Source organism: Odontomachus brunneus, unplaced genomic scaffold (assembly GCF_010583005.1).
Source record: "Odontomachus brunneus isolate Ranch 3 - 2012 unplaced genomic scaffold, Obru_v1 Obru_scaffold_036, whole genome shotgun sequence".
Taxonomy (NCBI): domain Eukaryota; kingdom Metazoa; phylum Arthropoda; class Insecta; order Hymenoptera; family Formicidae; genus Odontomachus; species Odontomachus brunneus.
Window position 1 is genome coordinate 504627 of NW_022639486.1, and position 16332 is coordinate 520958.

General features: G+C 42.7%; 2 protein-coding genes across 16 annotated transcripts in view; one reads left to right on the forward strand and one right to left on the reverse strand.

Moving 5' to 3' along the window:
- LOC116843829 (segmentation protein Runt-like) overlaps positions 1-11835 on the reverse strand; it is a 15045-nt gene extending 3210 nt beyond the window's left edge. For 2 of the 10 annotated variants that reach the window (XR_004377939.1, XM_032814629.1), the window contains exons 1-4: positions 10945-11805; positions 10260-10373; positions 7480-7596; positions 4828-5255 (exon numbers count right to left, since the gene is read on the reverse strand). Coding sequence is in view for 2 of the 10 variants with exons in the window: in XM_032814629.1 (XP_032670520.1) it covers positions 4837-5255; positions 7480-7596; positions 10260-10373; positions 10945-11260 (966 nt within the window). In the remaining 8 variants the exon portion in view is untranslated. Of the gene's footprint in view, positions 1-2398; positions 5256-7479; positions 8781-10259; positions 10374-10944 lie in introns of those variants that run through there. The other 8 variants (XR_004377937.1, XR_004377936.1, XR_004377935.1 and 5 more) reach the window with 8 other exon arrangements.
- Positions 1-16332, forward strand: part of LOC116843827 (runt-related transcription factor 1-like) — a 100241-nt gene that overhangs the window by 35153 nt on the left and 48756 nt on the right. The window lies entirely within an intron of this gene.

The window sequence follows — 16332 nt, forward strand, 5'->3', positions numbered from 1 at the left end:
CCCTTTTTCTCGTAGACACCAACGCGTCAGCGTAATTTACGCTTTTGCGACAAGATATGAACCGTCCGTTGACCCATTTATTATCGACGTAAACCTGCCCTGACGAATTTATCTCGTGCGGATCGCGTTGACACTGCCTCTGCAGCCGTGAAGAGAGACCTTTACGAGCGCGTAATCCGGCGCGTACAACGCGACCTACGTACGTAAACGCAGCATCCCGGTCCGTCGTCCGGCGGCAGCAGCCTCTTTCGCATGCGTAACGCCTGCGGTCGGCGCGTTGTTGGGCAGGTGAACCGGGCGAGAGCGACACACAGTGAGAGGGCGGGCAGACGCGGGGGGTAGTTACTAATTGTCCGAGCCCTTCACCCCTCGGCCAACCCCCTCATCAGCGCTGATTGCCTAACTCTAGGACCCTCAAACCCCAGGGTCCTCACGATCCTAGACCGGCCGGCGAAGAGGATCGACGTCCTCTCGGGCATGTCGACGAAGCGAATCAACCACTCCTTCCGCGTCGCATTATACTTCAATCGCTGCGCGAGGTTCCGGAGTCCTCGTTCGACCGATTATACACGCCGGTCTCCGCGTGCGCCCGGCTAATTGGAATAGTTAAAATAATTCGATTTTATTTCGACATACTGAATAATCGAAATGAATTTTATTTGACGTGCTCGGGCTGTGTGCACATACACGCACATGTGTGTGTGTGTGTGTGTGTATTATTAAAATTTTTACTTCGCGCCGTATGAATCTTTCATATTCGATAATGTGCGCGAGTTGGATCGTTACAAGGATTCTCGTGGAAATATACATGCGCGTTTCGTTGCTATAATTATCTGCAGAAGTGTTCATTTTCGCTACCTGCCCGGCTCGCGTACATCGGCCGCGGAATGACCGGGGAAACGGAATGGAAGCGCGACGATTCGCGACTGCCGCCGCGCATAATACCAAACGATCCTTCTAATAAGAGCGGTTTTGTTACCTGGACACACGCTAGTGGAGGTCTCTGCGTACACCGAAAGTCGATTATTCATTCCCGGGGATTCACACGTACACCCGTTGATTTTTTCCGCCCTTGCCGCGGCTGACTCAATTATACATGACGATTCTTTGAGCAAACATTAGTTAGCGCCGGCTGGCTCGCGCGTTGGATTGGCTTGGATCGGTTCGTGTGGCGACCCTTCATGGTTGCTTGGTTCCGTTGTCTACTCGTCAACGAACAGAGCCCCACGGCTACACACGGGGTGTCAACGCGGTTCTCATTTTCTCGCCGGGGCTAATCCCATTAAACTCCGCGCAAAAGCTGCGCGCGCGCGCGCGCGAGAGAGAGGGAGAGAGAAAGAGAGAAAGAGAGAGAAAGAGAGAAAGGGAGGGAAGGAGAAAAAGAGATCGCTGTATGCGACCGGCGAATGGTGTCGGTGACTTTTGAAAATTCAGGCCGCGCTCGATCGCGATTTTTAATCAAGGCGATCTGATCAAGATTTTACACCGTGTCGACGCGTTTACGCGCAGCGTATCGAATTTCTGCAACGTTTTCGATCCGAAGGTACATATCGACGACGCGCGCGCGCGCGCTCGCTCGCGTATACGTTGCACCTGCAACCGGAATGCGAAAATTGAGTTATTCGACGTCACCGAGATTAACTGCGCTCGAACTCTGTGCACCAGTTGACAAACACGACCGGAACAATTCAGAAAAAAAAGCTATCCCTTACCCCAGGTCGTGTTTCAGCGTCATGCAGCACAGTCCCGACGGACGTTTCGCGTTATGCGATATCTCGCTGAATGAACCGAACGTCGCCAAGCGTCGCCGAGCGGCGTGTTTACGGTTTTATGAAAAGTGCGCGTTTCGCGAAAAAATCGACTCACGGTCTCGATTCCGGCGATCTCACGCGAGGAACCACTGACCCGTCGGATTTGTTCGGCACGCTCGAAACTTGAGAACCGCTGATGTCCTGAACCTATAGGTACTAATACAGATCTCACACACTCCCCTCGATATAAACCATTCTCTACCCTTATGCTCGGGATTCCCCTGTGTGAGGACACTTGTGTATGAAATCCCCAGAGCGCACACATGAAGAAGTCGGAACGACCGCGCGGCGGTACGACGACCATTCAGATTTAAATCGCGACAAAAAAAAGATATGGATTCCCCTTGCAGCGGCACGGAGCACGACGTTCCGCTCTCTTTCATATTCTTCCTTTCTGCTCGCAACGTCTGAATCGCTCGACGACTTTTTTGACACTCGCGAGAATGGTGCGCGCGAGCTGCGACATTTCGATCATTTCTATGATATAATATCGATCGATCGTTAAGTATATTATTTTAGCGAGGCTGAAAAGTGGTAGGGTGAGACGTGCGTATGACGCGCGATTAAATACGACGGATTGTCATAAGTATTTTGACGTAGAGTTCGATTTTATTCTCCCTCTTGCATTCTTTTAGATCCACATACAACCAATTTACATTAAATTACACTTCTAGCATCTCTGCCATTTACAGTTAGTTTTCTGACAATCGACGAAAAGGAAGAAGGGCTTAAGATAAGAGGTAGAAAATCATCGATAAGGTTTCGAAGTGCGAACCGAGACGCATTTAGTGCATGTATTCTTTGAAATATCTTGTATCTTTATAAGTTCCGTTATCAGTATGCTTATGCGTTATTAGTATTCGTGATTTATGCTTTCGTAAGTTGTTTTCCTTTTCATTGATTGCACATCTAAGAGTCTTTACCATTTACATACTGTACCATTTACAGTAATATTTTATTTTATTTGTAACCGCTCTCTCGCGTAGATACACACAGTATACGTATGTACACTACCGTGAGGGATACGAAGTAAACGTAATTTCATACGTTTTCTCTAAATTATCTCAAAATTATCATCTCTCTTGCGAGTTCCACGACCACGAAGTTGAGACTTGCGAGCCTCTTGCGTGCACGTGCCTACGCACTGGCAGCAGTGAGAGCTGTCAAATTTTCAAATATGAGATACACTAAAGTAGAAATGGATGTTATTATGTTTTGTATAAACGAGAAAAGCGTCACGAGTATTCGTGTAATCGACTGCGCGAAAAGAATCGATTTTTTTCCTGAGGAATCAATGGTATCAGAATAGTCCACAAAGAAACGTTCAAAGAGAGATAGAGTGAATGAAAATAGTGAAGGTTTTGCGAAACTAGAAAAAAAGATATTGTGGAATATAGTTGTTTACTGCTAGTATAAATCATTTCAAATCATTGACATTCTGACTTCACGTAACAGAAGTAGCAGCGGTTTCCTTCAACAAGGAAGTCAACGCGTTGAGAGATTTTATTAGCCGCGTTTTAATCAAAATTGACTTTTTGTTAGCGAAAAAAATGTGAAAATAAATCTTACAATATAGATCTCAGATACAATATAAAAATCCGTCATAATTTTAATCCAAAATAAGTATTTTTTATTATAATAACAGTTCTCAGAACAATTTTATACGCTACTTCCAAAATCGTTTTGTTTCTTATTTAAACTAATTTTATAAATGAATCTCGGATTCTACGAAGAAGATATTAAAAAAATTAATATAAGAAATATTTTTCTTAAAAATAATATATATATATATATATATATATATATATATATATATATATATAAATTTTTTTAACATTCCATAACGGTAGCGTACATAAGACTTCGCGTTGCTAAACTATATTATTGTCCATGAACTATCTACACGGTATGTACAATCCGAGTATATACAACTATTTACATTTAGAAAAAATGCTCTGTGAACTATTTTAATGTTAATCCCGTCATTTCTTCGTGCTCATTATCTGTATCTTCGTAAAACCGAAGAGCAGAATACACTCGGTGCTAAGAATGAGAAGAAGAACAGGGATTTATATTATGTACCTCGGGTACTTTTTCATTTTCCAATCGAGGACGGGCCGCTTCGGATGTCCGTCATAGACGTTATCACTAGCCTTCCATCGTACATACAAATGGTATAGTACGGGGCTGTTGATGACAATTCAGAACATGAAGGAAAGAAATGTCTAATGAGAGTTCCACCGTAGTTGTCTGGGCGCAATTGTCGTGTGTCGTAACGCCGAACATTAACGATGATATCATCAAATGATGATCTTCGGTGGCATGTATACGTATTATAAGTCCATCGTATTATAAATATAGTCGTCGCGCGAGGCGGAAAAGTTTACAAAGCAACCAAAAGATTCCAGTGCGATAACTATCATTCTTTTATCCGTAAGTTACGCTTCCACTTCTACGTATCAAACTGCAACGCGAATGTCGCTTTTTCGTAAGGTAAAAGATTCGCGGATCGTTACTACGGTCGAACTACGAAAGCTAGACTCTCATACACCGGCTTAGGAAATCCGTTCGATCAGAGTCTCACTTCGTGCCGCCGATTCACTATCTGCGCGTGACGCTCGGTTGAAGTTGCTTTTTTAGTTACGCTTGTTTTGCTGTTTGGACCCCACGTATGTGTTTGATATTTTACTTCCTCGACCGTATTTATGTATTAATATATATTACGTATTCACATATGACTATGGGTGCGTTCGGGGAGCTCATTATTAGCGCTATTTAGCGTTACCACATTCTGTCTTTGTCGTATATCTAAAGAGCGATAAAGATAGAAAAACACGAACGCACCCTATATGTACATGCGTTTGGCACTGTTCATTGCGGACAGATGACAATTGTTCATGATCGGCATGATAATTTGTATAACTAATTACGATAATTGTTTATCGACAATTGCGACGGGACTCTTACTTGCCGTTCCATTTCTTCGCGCTTCGAATCGATTATCGGTGCTGCTCACCTATTTGGACTAGTACGGCCTCCACACTGGTTTCGGTACCTTCGTTTGTTTAGTATCACTGCTTTCTTTGTCCGGTGTCGAGCTCCGCTCGGGCGTCGCGGATGATTCCGGCGGTATGGCGGTGTTGAGTTTGATGCGCATGAAGGCGCTTCGCGCCTCCTCGCCACATGTTCCTTTACCTCCCTCGGAGCCGTTACTGAACCCGCTGCTGGATCCACTGCTGGGGCTCAGCGACGACGCGCTTCTGGACGGACTGTTGGTGTTCGTGGTCGTCGTCGTGGTCGTGGTTGTTGTCATCGTCGTCGTCGTCGTGCTAGTCGCCTCGTAGGTAGTTGCTGGTGGGTACGATGGTATAAACGAGTATGACGGAATAACTGGCGACGGGAATCCCGCGAACAAGTCCGTGTGCGTTGGTATTGGCAGGGACCCTGCACGATGACGAAGAGAGAATCGGTTAATCTTGGCCGACTCGCGGGGGCGACGGGCGTAGTGGTAAGTCGCATTGTTGTTTCAACGACGGCGGAGACGTACGTGAGCTACAGAGAGAGAGAGAGAGAAAGAGAGAGAGAAAGAAAGAGCGAGAAAGCGAGATGAGACGAGGCGAGGCGACGGGGGGTCGAAGAGGGGTCCGCTGTGGGAAAAGGGAGCTCAGACTCACCCCTAGGTCCAGCTAGGGGGGTATGAATCATCGGCAGGCGTCGCGAACTCGACGAAATCGATAATGCGGACTCTCTCTCTAGTCAACGCGGGGCCTCTCTTTTGAGTCTCTTTTTTGTGCTCTGTGATGCACAGAGATTTTTCCCGCTTGATTCTTCTCTCGTTTTTCCTCACTTTTTCTTTCGAGTGCGTGGCGACTTTGTACAATTTATTGTAGGATTTGCACTAGGGAGACGCGCGATACGCGCTCTTCTTTGCGATTCGTAATTTATGATGAACTAAAGGAAATGCAGTCACAGAAACGAAAATGCGCATGCATGAAAATGTAACTCAATTGGTTAGAAGTTACTCAACGCGGTTAATCGATGCGATTTTTTAACCCTCCAATAGGTGCGTCAAAATTTGAAATTTAAACGGGCGCGTGGGATATAAATTACACCCCACATTATTTATAAATATTAAAACAATTAATATTTTTTATTTTCTATATAATTTCCTATATAATTCTATATAATTTCCGTTACACGTTTCTTAAGCTATATTAACAAGTTGAAACTTTAATTTTAATGTTTTCTGAATAATAACCCGTTTTATATTGTAATGTTATATTTACTTTTATATTGTATTGTTATATTTTAATGTTTTCTGAATAATAACCAGTTTTATATTGAAATGAGTCTAGAGCACTCAATTTTTACAAGCTGTTCAATAACTTGAAAAATCTTATGGTTTATTATAAAAAATTTACCGTTGCATAGTGTAATTTGTAAGAGAAAGTTTCAAGGAAACTGAATTCGTGGATAGATTGCTAAAATTTTAATATAGCAAATGATGGCTAGAGTATTATGACCGTCTTGAGAAGACAGCTTTAAAATAAATTTTCAACACAATTTCTCTCTCTTTGTAATTTAATCAAAATATTTAATGTAATTTAATCAAAATGCAATAAAAATATATATATACGCACTTATTTCATATAAAATTTATAATAATAATACAACAAAATACAATAATGTAATATTAATACAACATAAAAATATTTGTTTGATACAACATAAAAATATTTATTTAATATAAACATAACATAACCATAAATTTTAATACTATAAAAGCAACTATAATATCACATACAGAAAACATATTTTTTAATATTCCACGTTCTTGTTCATCGTATTTTAATTGTTAGTATACACACACATATATAAAAATAACGTGTTAGGTTATCTTAGTTAGGTTTATAGGTTAGTTTGGTTATGTTAGTTAGGTTTATGACCAATCAACAATACAAGATAATATAATAGTGCGAAAAAGTTTTATCAATCATACCATTTTACTAATAATCACTATTTTTACGAAAATAATAATAAATCTGTTTGTATTGTTTTCACTTTGCTTTCGCAGCGTCCGAATACGTTCCTAATGTATCCCGTGTCATTCTAAGTGCGAAAAGTACGGAAAGTGTAAGAAACACGAACAGATCCAAAGTGGGTCTGTAATGTGAGTGGGTGCGTGGGATGTAAATTACATCCCAGCCGACTTTAACAGCGTCGATAGACGATACTAATTAAAATTCATGAACGCTACCAACGGGTTACCAAAAGGTTAGGCAGAGTATTAAAGAAAGGTACTGAGGAGTGTGGCACTGAAAAAAATTTATTTCTATGTGAAATCTAAGAAAAAAGAAGTCTGGGGTGTAAAAAACACCCCACGCGCTCGTTGGAGGGTTAAGAAATATTATGAAATGACAGATTAGTTTTTCCCTAATGAATAGAGTTACACACGTTAAATCTACCATTATCTATCATTACCAATTATACTGTTATTACCACTACTAATTATTAACATGCGGTAAATCACAATTGCACACAAGTCCGTTGCATACGCAAGCAACTACAGATCTATTCCCATTCTCAAGTTTCTATTTTAAGAATGAACATTCTCGCGCGAGAAATAATATCGAGTCTGCATGCTCAAGATTTTTGTGAAAGCATTTACCTTTAAGTAGAACCGGTTGCGTTAAGTGTGTTGTCCAATGATGCCCGAAATAGCTCCCGTCCAGCCATCCAGGGTTGAATATGCTTAATGCGGGAAATCCTGGACCATATTGATAATCTGTAAAACGAGAATCGGGATACTAAACATGGACGTACTCGACTGATCGAAATAGAACTGATAAACCGTCGTTTCGCTCGATCTCTACGTTTCTCACTCACTGCGATCCGTTCGCAGAGAGAAACTTTGATCGATCGGGATTCTTTCTCTTGCTCTCCTTTATACGCAGTCTACATCGCAGAGTCGTTAATAAATGTGTCAAAATTGAAGAAACGCACGAACCCGTTACAAGATCCTTCCAGCCGACGATGAAGTCCGTGGCGCGATTAACGAACGGACAAACAACCGAAAAAAAGAGAAAAACATGAACACGGCCACCCAAGACCTATAAAGCGAAGATTAACAGCGCTCTCCCGGACGACCCGGAGGAGCAGCTAGTGTATCTCTGTTTATACGAGCACGGCATAAAATCCGTTATACGACGTGGCGCGGGTTTTCGTGGCGCGGCACATGCTACCGCCATATGCGGCGCGATAAACAAACGCGTAAACGCGGCTTCTTTTGCCAGGCATCCATCTCCTTCTCCCTCTCTCCCTCTCTGCATCCCTGTCGCCGTTGTCGACGTCGGTTTCCATCCTCTGCCAGCGGCGGAGTTGTATTCCCCGCGTCTTCTTCCGACTCCTTTGCTCCCGCCGGCTTTGCTGCCGACCGATAAACAGTCCGATTTAGTGGGCCACGGCGACCAACCGGAGTTTCGGGAAAAATAAACGCAGTAGCTAAAGAACGCGCCGACGGCGACGGTGATGACGACGACGACGATGACGATGACGACGAAGATCGCGTTTTCGCGGCTTGACACAATGCCAGGTCTCGACGTGGGTGGATATATGTGTGTGTACGTGCGCGCGGGCTTGTGGTCGCTCGCACGTACACACATCTGTATTTGCGTGTGTGTGCATGCGCATGTTGGTAGGTGTGTGCCGTGGCCCATGTACAATTGTGCGTGTGTCTGTGTGCTCTGCATGTGCTCTTGCGCGGCGTGCATGTGCGCGCGCTCGCTCTTGCACGTGCGAGCGACGCTCGGCGTCGAGGGCTCGCAGGCAGGCAGGCACCGTTCAGCGGCACCGCCACTACCTCGCGGTTTGAGGTCCGCCAGATATACGCCGGATTATTAAACGCCCGCGAGGCTCCGACGCCCGTTTGCGGATTCCACGGTGGTCGCGGAGCTTCCGACGACTTTGGACCTGCCAACCAGACAATTCCCTCTTCTAATAATGTCCCATTTGCCGCACCTTTCGATCTCGCGGCCAGGACTACTTCGCCGCGACGTCGCCTCGTCCGGCGCCTCGTCGTTCGGGTTACTTTTGCGAGCGGAACGAGTTCATGGGATCGATCGCGAAACATGACGCATTTATCCGATGTCTGTCTAAACTGTCGATTTTTTTTTATTGTTGATCGTTTGCAATCAAATTGTGATTGCGAGCCGTGATTCGTTACTTTACACGTTATTATTTGGCGCAACGTACGCGTCTTATGCGAGAGATAGTTGCGTTTTGTGTCGAATGTATTTAAAAGACCGTCTACAATGTGTGGAAGTGTGACAGTAAAAAGTAAGAATAAGAAATTCACCAATTACAGTAAATTATTCTTCTCACATTCGTTATTAGTCAATTTTTTACTCTTACTTCGTAGGCCCGATCTACAATAGATGAAGTAAGGAGTAGGAGTAAGAAATAAGCAGTAAGTAAACAGACTAATCACAGTAAGTAAACAGACAATCGATTATTTTTGAAACGTGAGAATGGAATTGGTCAATTTGCTTACTGCTTATTTTTTATTCCTACTCCATCTATTGTAGATTGGGCCTTACAGCCATATTTTACTCCCGTTGGTGATAGACCTTAAAACTTCGTCTACAATATATGGTACAATATAAGTAGTCCTGGCTGCGAGATCAAAAAGTGCGGCAAATGGAACATTATTAGAAGAGGGAATTGTTTGGTTAGTAAACTTGGAATAGGAAGACTAAAAAATAAGATTTTTTTTTATTACACTATACTTCAGCTTTCTTACGTCGAAAGTTTCTTTTTGTCAAATAAATATTTCCGGTACAAGGGAGCTAGAGTTTTTATATATATATATATATATATATATATATATATATATACATATAAAAGTGAAATAAATATATATATATATATATATATATATAAGTGAAATAAATAGTTTTATTTTCTACTTTTTTTATATGCTAAACTTACACTAAGAGAAAAATATTGTTGCTTTCGGCGTCAACTATACTTTTTTGTGATATAACTAGAAAAATAATTAGAAGAACATATTTCTAATAACACTTACTAAAACAATTTTCTAATTATTTTTCTGGTTAAAATCACAAAAGCGTATAGTTGATGCCAAAGGCAATTATATTTTTCTCTCAGTATATTCCACATATTGTAGACGAAGCTTAAGGACCCGTCTTACGACGGACACATGCTGTTATGATATTCTTCAGTGAGAGGTAAACAATTTTTTTTTCGGCGTGAAATACGGTGGTAAGATAAAAGCAATTGTCACGATAATAATGTAGTTAAATGGGTCTTAAATGCGTAAGTGTGAAACATATATTTTTTACTATACAAGACTAAGTATAACAGCTCTGTAGATTAAATCTATAACTAGTGCGGACATATTTTTTATATAAGGATTATCTGTGAACATACTTGACTTAGATCGAGGTTCTCTTGGTCCGTCTACTGTGACTTTGATGGCTTTGGTATACGTAGCAACTTGGAACGGCGTCGAACCGATCTGAATAGTCAGCGAAAATGATTTCCCTGAAAATGATTTCCAACTAAAATGAGATTTGTCCCGATCAACATACGCGAGTAGCGTATGTCATAATTTCAACTACAGAGTACAATGACGCGTCTGTTTATTTGCATTAATTTTCGAGTATGACGTGTATCTTGGTATCTTTAGTGCTCTTTTGATGATAATTTTGTGATGATATTGCAATAATCGAATATAATTACGATTAACTCGCATAGTTCTGTCATTTTCTCATGATAGATATACTTAGTGTTAGATTAGTTTGATTCGAATTTGGAGTTCGATTTAACTTATATTATGCAGTGGGACGAGACTGCTTAGAAACGTGAAAGAAATTTGCAAATTTTGTAGAATCTTATTGTAGAATCAGTAGCAAGAGTAAAGAATTATTTGCATTAAATATTAGAGATCAATTTTTTCCGTCATCAATTCTTTAAGCGTTTGTAATTTGTAGCGATATGTGAACTTGAGTTAAGATGGCGTATTGGCCAAATTTGACTTTCTTACGAGAAGAAAAGCCATACATAAGAGCTAATATAATGTAGCGTCAAGCAGTAGCCATAAGTTCTTGAATACCTCTTCCGCTTCGACCAACAAATCTGAGGTCATTGAACTTGGCGACTTGACCCTTCATGATAGCTGTGCAATTTCTCAGTTCGGCACAGTAATTGTCCTCATTACCGGCTTTGATGGTGACCAAAGTACCGTCTTTGATCTCGTCGAGCGCTACGACCTTGAACGGTACCGGTAGGGACTTGTTCGACCTCCAATGTGGTGGTAGCGTGGTGCACATGATGGCCGGACTACACGTTTGCACCAAGTCACCGTGATAACTCCGCAGAGCTTCGTGAATCGCGTTATAGTCTTCCATTATAATCGGACCTTCCGGCATCCTCCCGCTAATTTCTCGTGGGCCTCCGTGGTGCAAGAACGGTAAATATGTCTGAATTTTAGCGAAAACCACTCGTACACTAGAGCGAACACTATGTCGGTCACGTTTATGATCACTTCTCTTCCCGCATTACACTATCGTCACAATGATTTAGAACAGGACACATACAAGCTTCGATAGCGCGTAAGACCCGATTATTCCAATATCTTAGTAAACTACCTAACAGTTAGATCATATGTCTGTTTTTGTCTATTTTGAAGAAAAGACGAAGACATATATAATTTAACTATTAAGTAGCTTACCAAGAGGTTGGAACAATCGGCCCTCTCGTAATAAAACAGGACACATTATTTCTTCCGACTTTCGGCGAAAAAAAAAAAAGAACTACCTCACACCTGTCGTCAGGTCTATCGTTTCGTTTCCGCAGTGTCTATCACGATGAACTTTCGCAAAGTTCGAATCATATCGACGTGCACCCGATGCCGGCTGAGCGGACTCTAGTTTTTAGCGAACGTAGCCACAGCTATTTAGAGGGGATTTTTCTCCCCTCCAATTTTTCCGGAGCCCCACCCAGGGCAAGCGCGTCGACCAATGAGGACGGCGGTCGTGTTGTGGCCTCCGCGGCTCGCCGCCTTCGCCCCTAACCAGGCTTAGGGGGTGCTTTACGAAAGGGGTGCTCGCGAAGGGTGGCTTGCGCCTCCGCTTTTCCTTAACGTACCTCACTCGACCTCGGTCGTTCGCTCTCTCTCTCTCCCTCTCTCTCTCTCTCTCTCTCTCTCACTCATTCTTTCACTCACTCACTCACTCACTGACTCTCTCACTTTCTCTCACTCTCTCTCACTCACTCACTCATTCACTCACTCACTCACTCACTCATTTACTCTCTTACACTATGTTATTTCTTTCTCTCTCTCTCTCTCCCTCCCTCCCTCTCTCCCTTCCTTCCTCCCTCTCCCTCCCTCTCGCAGTCGAGATAGCTCCTTCTCGTTTTATCTTCATATTATCCTTCTTCTTCTCTACCGTTCCGTCCATCTCCCTTCCGCGATCTTTCTGCCTCTACCTTCTGTTCTCCTCGTCATACTGGCCGTCGCTTCGCCCTCGTCACTACCTTTCTACCTACCGAACCACCTACGCCACGCTTATATAACGACGTAAATTCTCATGCGCACGTGTTCGAATCACCCCACTACTCGTGCGACCTACGACCCGAAGCCGCACGCGTTTCTTGACCTCCAAGGCTACTGGATCCTCTTCACGCGGCGTGCCAACGCGTGACTCGTCAATTTGTCACACGTTTTACAACGAATATTTGCAATATAGTACCACGTATTCTTAATAATGATAAAAGTGCTAATATTTAAATAGGTCTTTCTCAGCTTGAGAAAAGAAGGTATTACATCTTCGTAAAAAATAAATAAATAAAGTAAAAATAAAAAAAATTAACGTTAATCCGTTTTCAAACATTTTCGCTTGTTTATTATCACAATACAAACAGCATAAAATTCCTACAAAAACCTACGTGTTGAAACATGATGTAATAAAACAAAATAAAATAATACTGCGTAACGTTATTTTTACAAATATCAAAACAGTATTATTATTTTTTTATACTTATCAAATATGTGCAAGTACATAGACAAAATGTCCAGTACAACTGCACAAGTTTTGAGCCAATATTCGGTTTTGCTTCGGGTATCCATTTGGTTGACTCATGTGATACGTGTGATCCTTAGTAGAGGTAACAGATTTAGAATTTTCACAATGGAAGGAAGGTGCTTTACATTCAAAACCGTAGGATGTTAAGCACAGTTGTTTATTTGACTACAAAAGAGACTAACAGATTCAGACTACGGGATCTTTTCCATATTGAGTCAAGGTAACGTGTTGTTTAATGCTTGTATCTTTCTCAGGAAAACGGAAATCGTTTGTTCATGTTCTGGATTATATTCCTGAGATTTACGATCAAAGGGTTACGACAAAATGGTTTTGCTTATTTTAATAGCTTTAACAACGTTATTGGCAGGTACTAATTTTTTTTACTGCTATTAAGTTCTTGTTAGTTTTTTTGTCTTCCTTCTTCCTTGCCTCTTCTTTCCCACCATCAGTTATATTGTTAGAACTGTTATATCGTCAAAAACTCAGTGTAAATTAAAATTTGTTATTCCATAGTATCAAAAATCAACTTTTCCGAGATTACATCGGTTTTAACTCTTAGGGCGGAGTTGCAATGATTACGTCGAACAAATTCTGACTTTAATTACGGTGGCCGTAACGGAAGATTCGTTCTGAACATGAGAACGCAAACGTGTGGCTGCATCGCGTGTAGTGAAAGCGCACTAATTTGAGAATGAACATATTTTGAAGCGATGATGAATGAACGTTTTGCGCGCGCTGAGTTTCCATAGATGTGTAACGTTTTCTTTTATAACGTATGGTATAATTTCTTAAAATTTCTACTATATCGCATACTTGCGTTCGTTTTCACGTTCTCACAGTCGGTTTCCAGGTTTGGCATTTTTTAATCGGTTCCCAGGTTTGGTAGTAATTTTGTTGGGAAAATAGAGGCTGTTGGTTCATTAAGTTTATAGTTTTATTGCTAACGTGTCTCTCAATAAAATTCGAATTTCAATTCCTTAGTAACAGGGAGCAAAATTTTTTTGGGTCTCTTTTCATTTGACTGAAGACTTTTCATTCGCACGTTCGAAGATACCCTTGAATTGCTTGTGCCCTAAACGGAATAAACGGAAAGAAATAAAAATAAAATAAACGATACAGATTTGCGGTGTTATTTTATAGCTGAAAATATACTCTGAATTTTTTTGTCTCATTTTTTCATAGCCTATAGTCATCACATTTTAGCTACAAGAAAACCTGGTAGAAGTACAAAAACTTCGTTGGTTCGCCCATGCAAACTATATTTCGGGTTCGATATAAGAAATTCATTGTGGCAATTTTTACATCGTTTGTGCATCTCTTGTAAATAAAAAAAAGAAATTTTGCGTGTATCATTTATATATATAGGGTAGGCAGGTACTTTTGTGTGTTTAGTTTGTTAAATTTCAATAAATTGTACGCGTATATCGAACATCTGCAACTAACAGCGTTTGATGTGTTACGAAAAGACGAAAGCTTTGTGCGTTAACTCGGTATTGTTTTGTTTTACGCGCAGAGGAGGGTGCCGACTGCGAGAGAGACGACACAAGTAATTAATAACGCCACTCCCGGCGAAAGGGTCAAACGTAGCCATAAAATCGTGTCATTTTGCGACACACAGCGACGAGGACTAATTTCTTAAAACATCACCGCGCGCGTTACGCTTCCGTTTCCTTGCCAGTGCCCAGCAAAAGCGTCGCACTGTTTTAATATCTTCTAGTGCATGCCGTGTCAAAGACTACAGAGACTCGCGTTGTGAGACGTGCGCGATGTTACGGCTCGGATTCTGTGAAAGATTGCACGGTCGGCAGTGACGCGTCAACAACCGGAGATTATCTGCCTTGATTATCCTCGACGCTCCTAATTAAGACAACAGGCGCGTAATGACCGAAAGGACGCATGCGTTTCTTACGCGAGAGAAAAGTGTCGAGAACAGAAAAATATTAAGAACAGACCGAGATTATTCGATATAAAAAGCAGCGGTGAAGGGAGCGCGGGATCAGTGAAAATTCCTGGATATTTAACTTGTTGCTCGTAGCTCGTCGAAGGAACGAATCGGAACTTCGATTCCGGTTAACAGCAGTTCGAGTAACACGTTGGAGTCGGATATCGGAATCGCGAGGGTCCTCGCGGGGTGAAACGGGGATGTATGCTTTTCGCCGGGAGGGTAGATGAGGTACGAGGAGCGGCGCGAGATGCGGGAAAGGCGGCGTGGGTGAGACGAGACGAGGCAGGGCGGAACGAGGTGAGGTGAGCGAGAGACGAGGAGAGACCGAGCAACGTGGCGCAGAAGTTAACACGAGAGAGTGCATTGTGTGCGGTGAGCGAGCCGGAAGCGTCGCCATACTGCGTATCGCCCCGCGTCGCTTTTGTTTCCGTTCTCGTTGCCTCCGATCGTTTTCTGCCCCACGCTCTCTGCCCCCGCCCGTCTCCGCCCGCCGCCTACGCCCTTTTGTCTCTCGCCGGCTCGTCTCTCTTTCGCGAGTCTTCTCTCGTCAGATGAGCGCTCGTACGTTAAGTTCGGCACGGCGATAAAGGGGAGAGTTATGTACGATCTTACGGGTCGCGCGCGCGCTCTCTTTGCAAAGCCGGCGAGTCAGGAAAAATCGCGGTGCGCGAGTTCGCGCATTCTTCTTCCCCGCACAGTGCATATCCGACATCGAAATCCAGCCGGTGGATGATCAGTAGTGAATTCGCAGCCTGCCTCGTTGCGGTCCTCGTCTACTCGTCTACTCGGAAAGAGAGAGGGAACGAGAGAGAGAATGGGAGAGAAAGAAAAAGAAAGAGAAAGAAAGATATGTAGAGAGCGCGGGAGAAAAGAGAGCTTCGAATTCTGCTAGTCTGCGACGGTGATTACAGATTTTTCAGGGATTTATGTTCAACCGTGCGTCACACGCCGGCTGATGGAAGTCTCTCTCGCTCGGGTCGTCGTTCGAAAAACGCAAACACGCATTAGGGACGCGCGTATCCGGATTGCGTCAGGCTAATAGCATTATGTTATATTTTTCCATAAAACGCGGCAAGTAAAAGCCATCGCTCACGCGCGTCGCTCTCGCAATACTGTCCTTTGACACCCATTATCACCGTCCGGTTACCTGCCATTAATACGCTATATCGATGCCTATTAGCCAGCGCACCTAATAACCTACAACCCGACTATAATGCCCTCAACACGAGGCCAGTCCAGATTCCAGTATACCCGTGGCACATGCTCGAATCAAATGCCAGACTCGCTTCCCAATAAACGTATCCACCTATATCGCTGTCCCTTTCTCACCATCTTCTCTCTGTCCATTTCTCTCTCACTTTCTCTTTCTCTTCACGCCACCGTTCGAATTCTTCCCTCTCCCTCTCTCTCTCTCTCTCTCTCTCTCTCTCTCTCTCTCTCTCTCTCTCTCTCTCTCCCTTTTCCCCCCCCT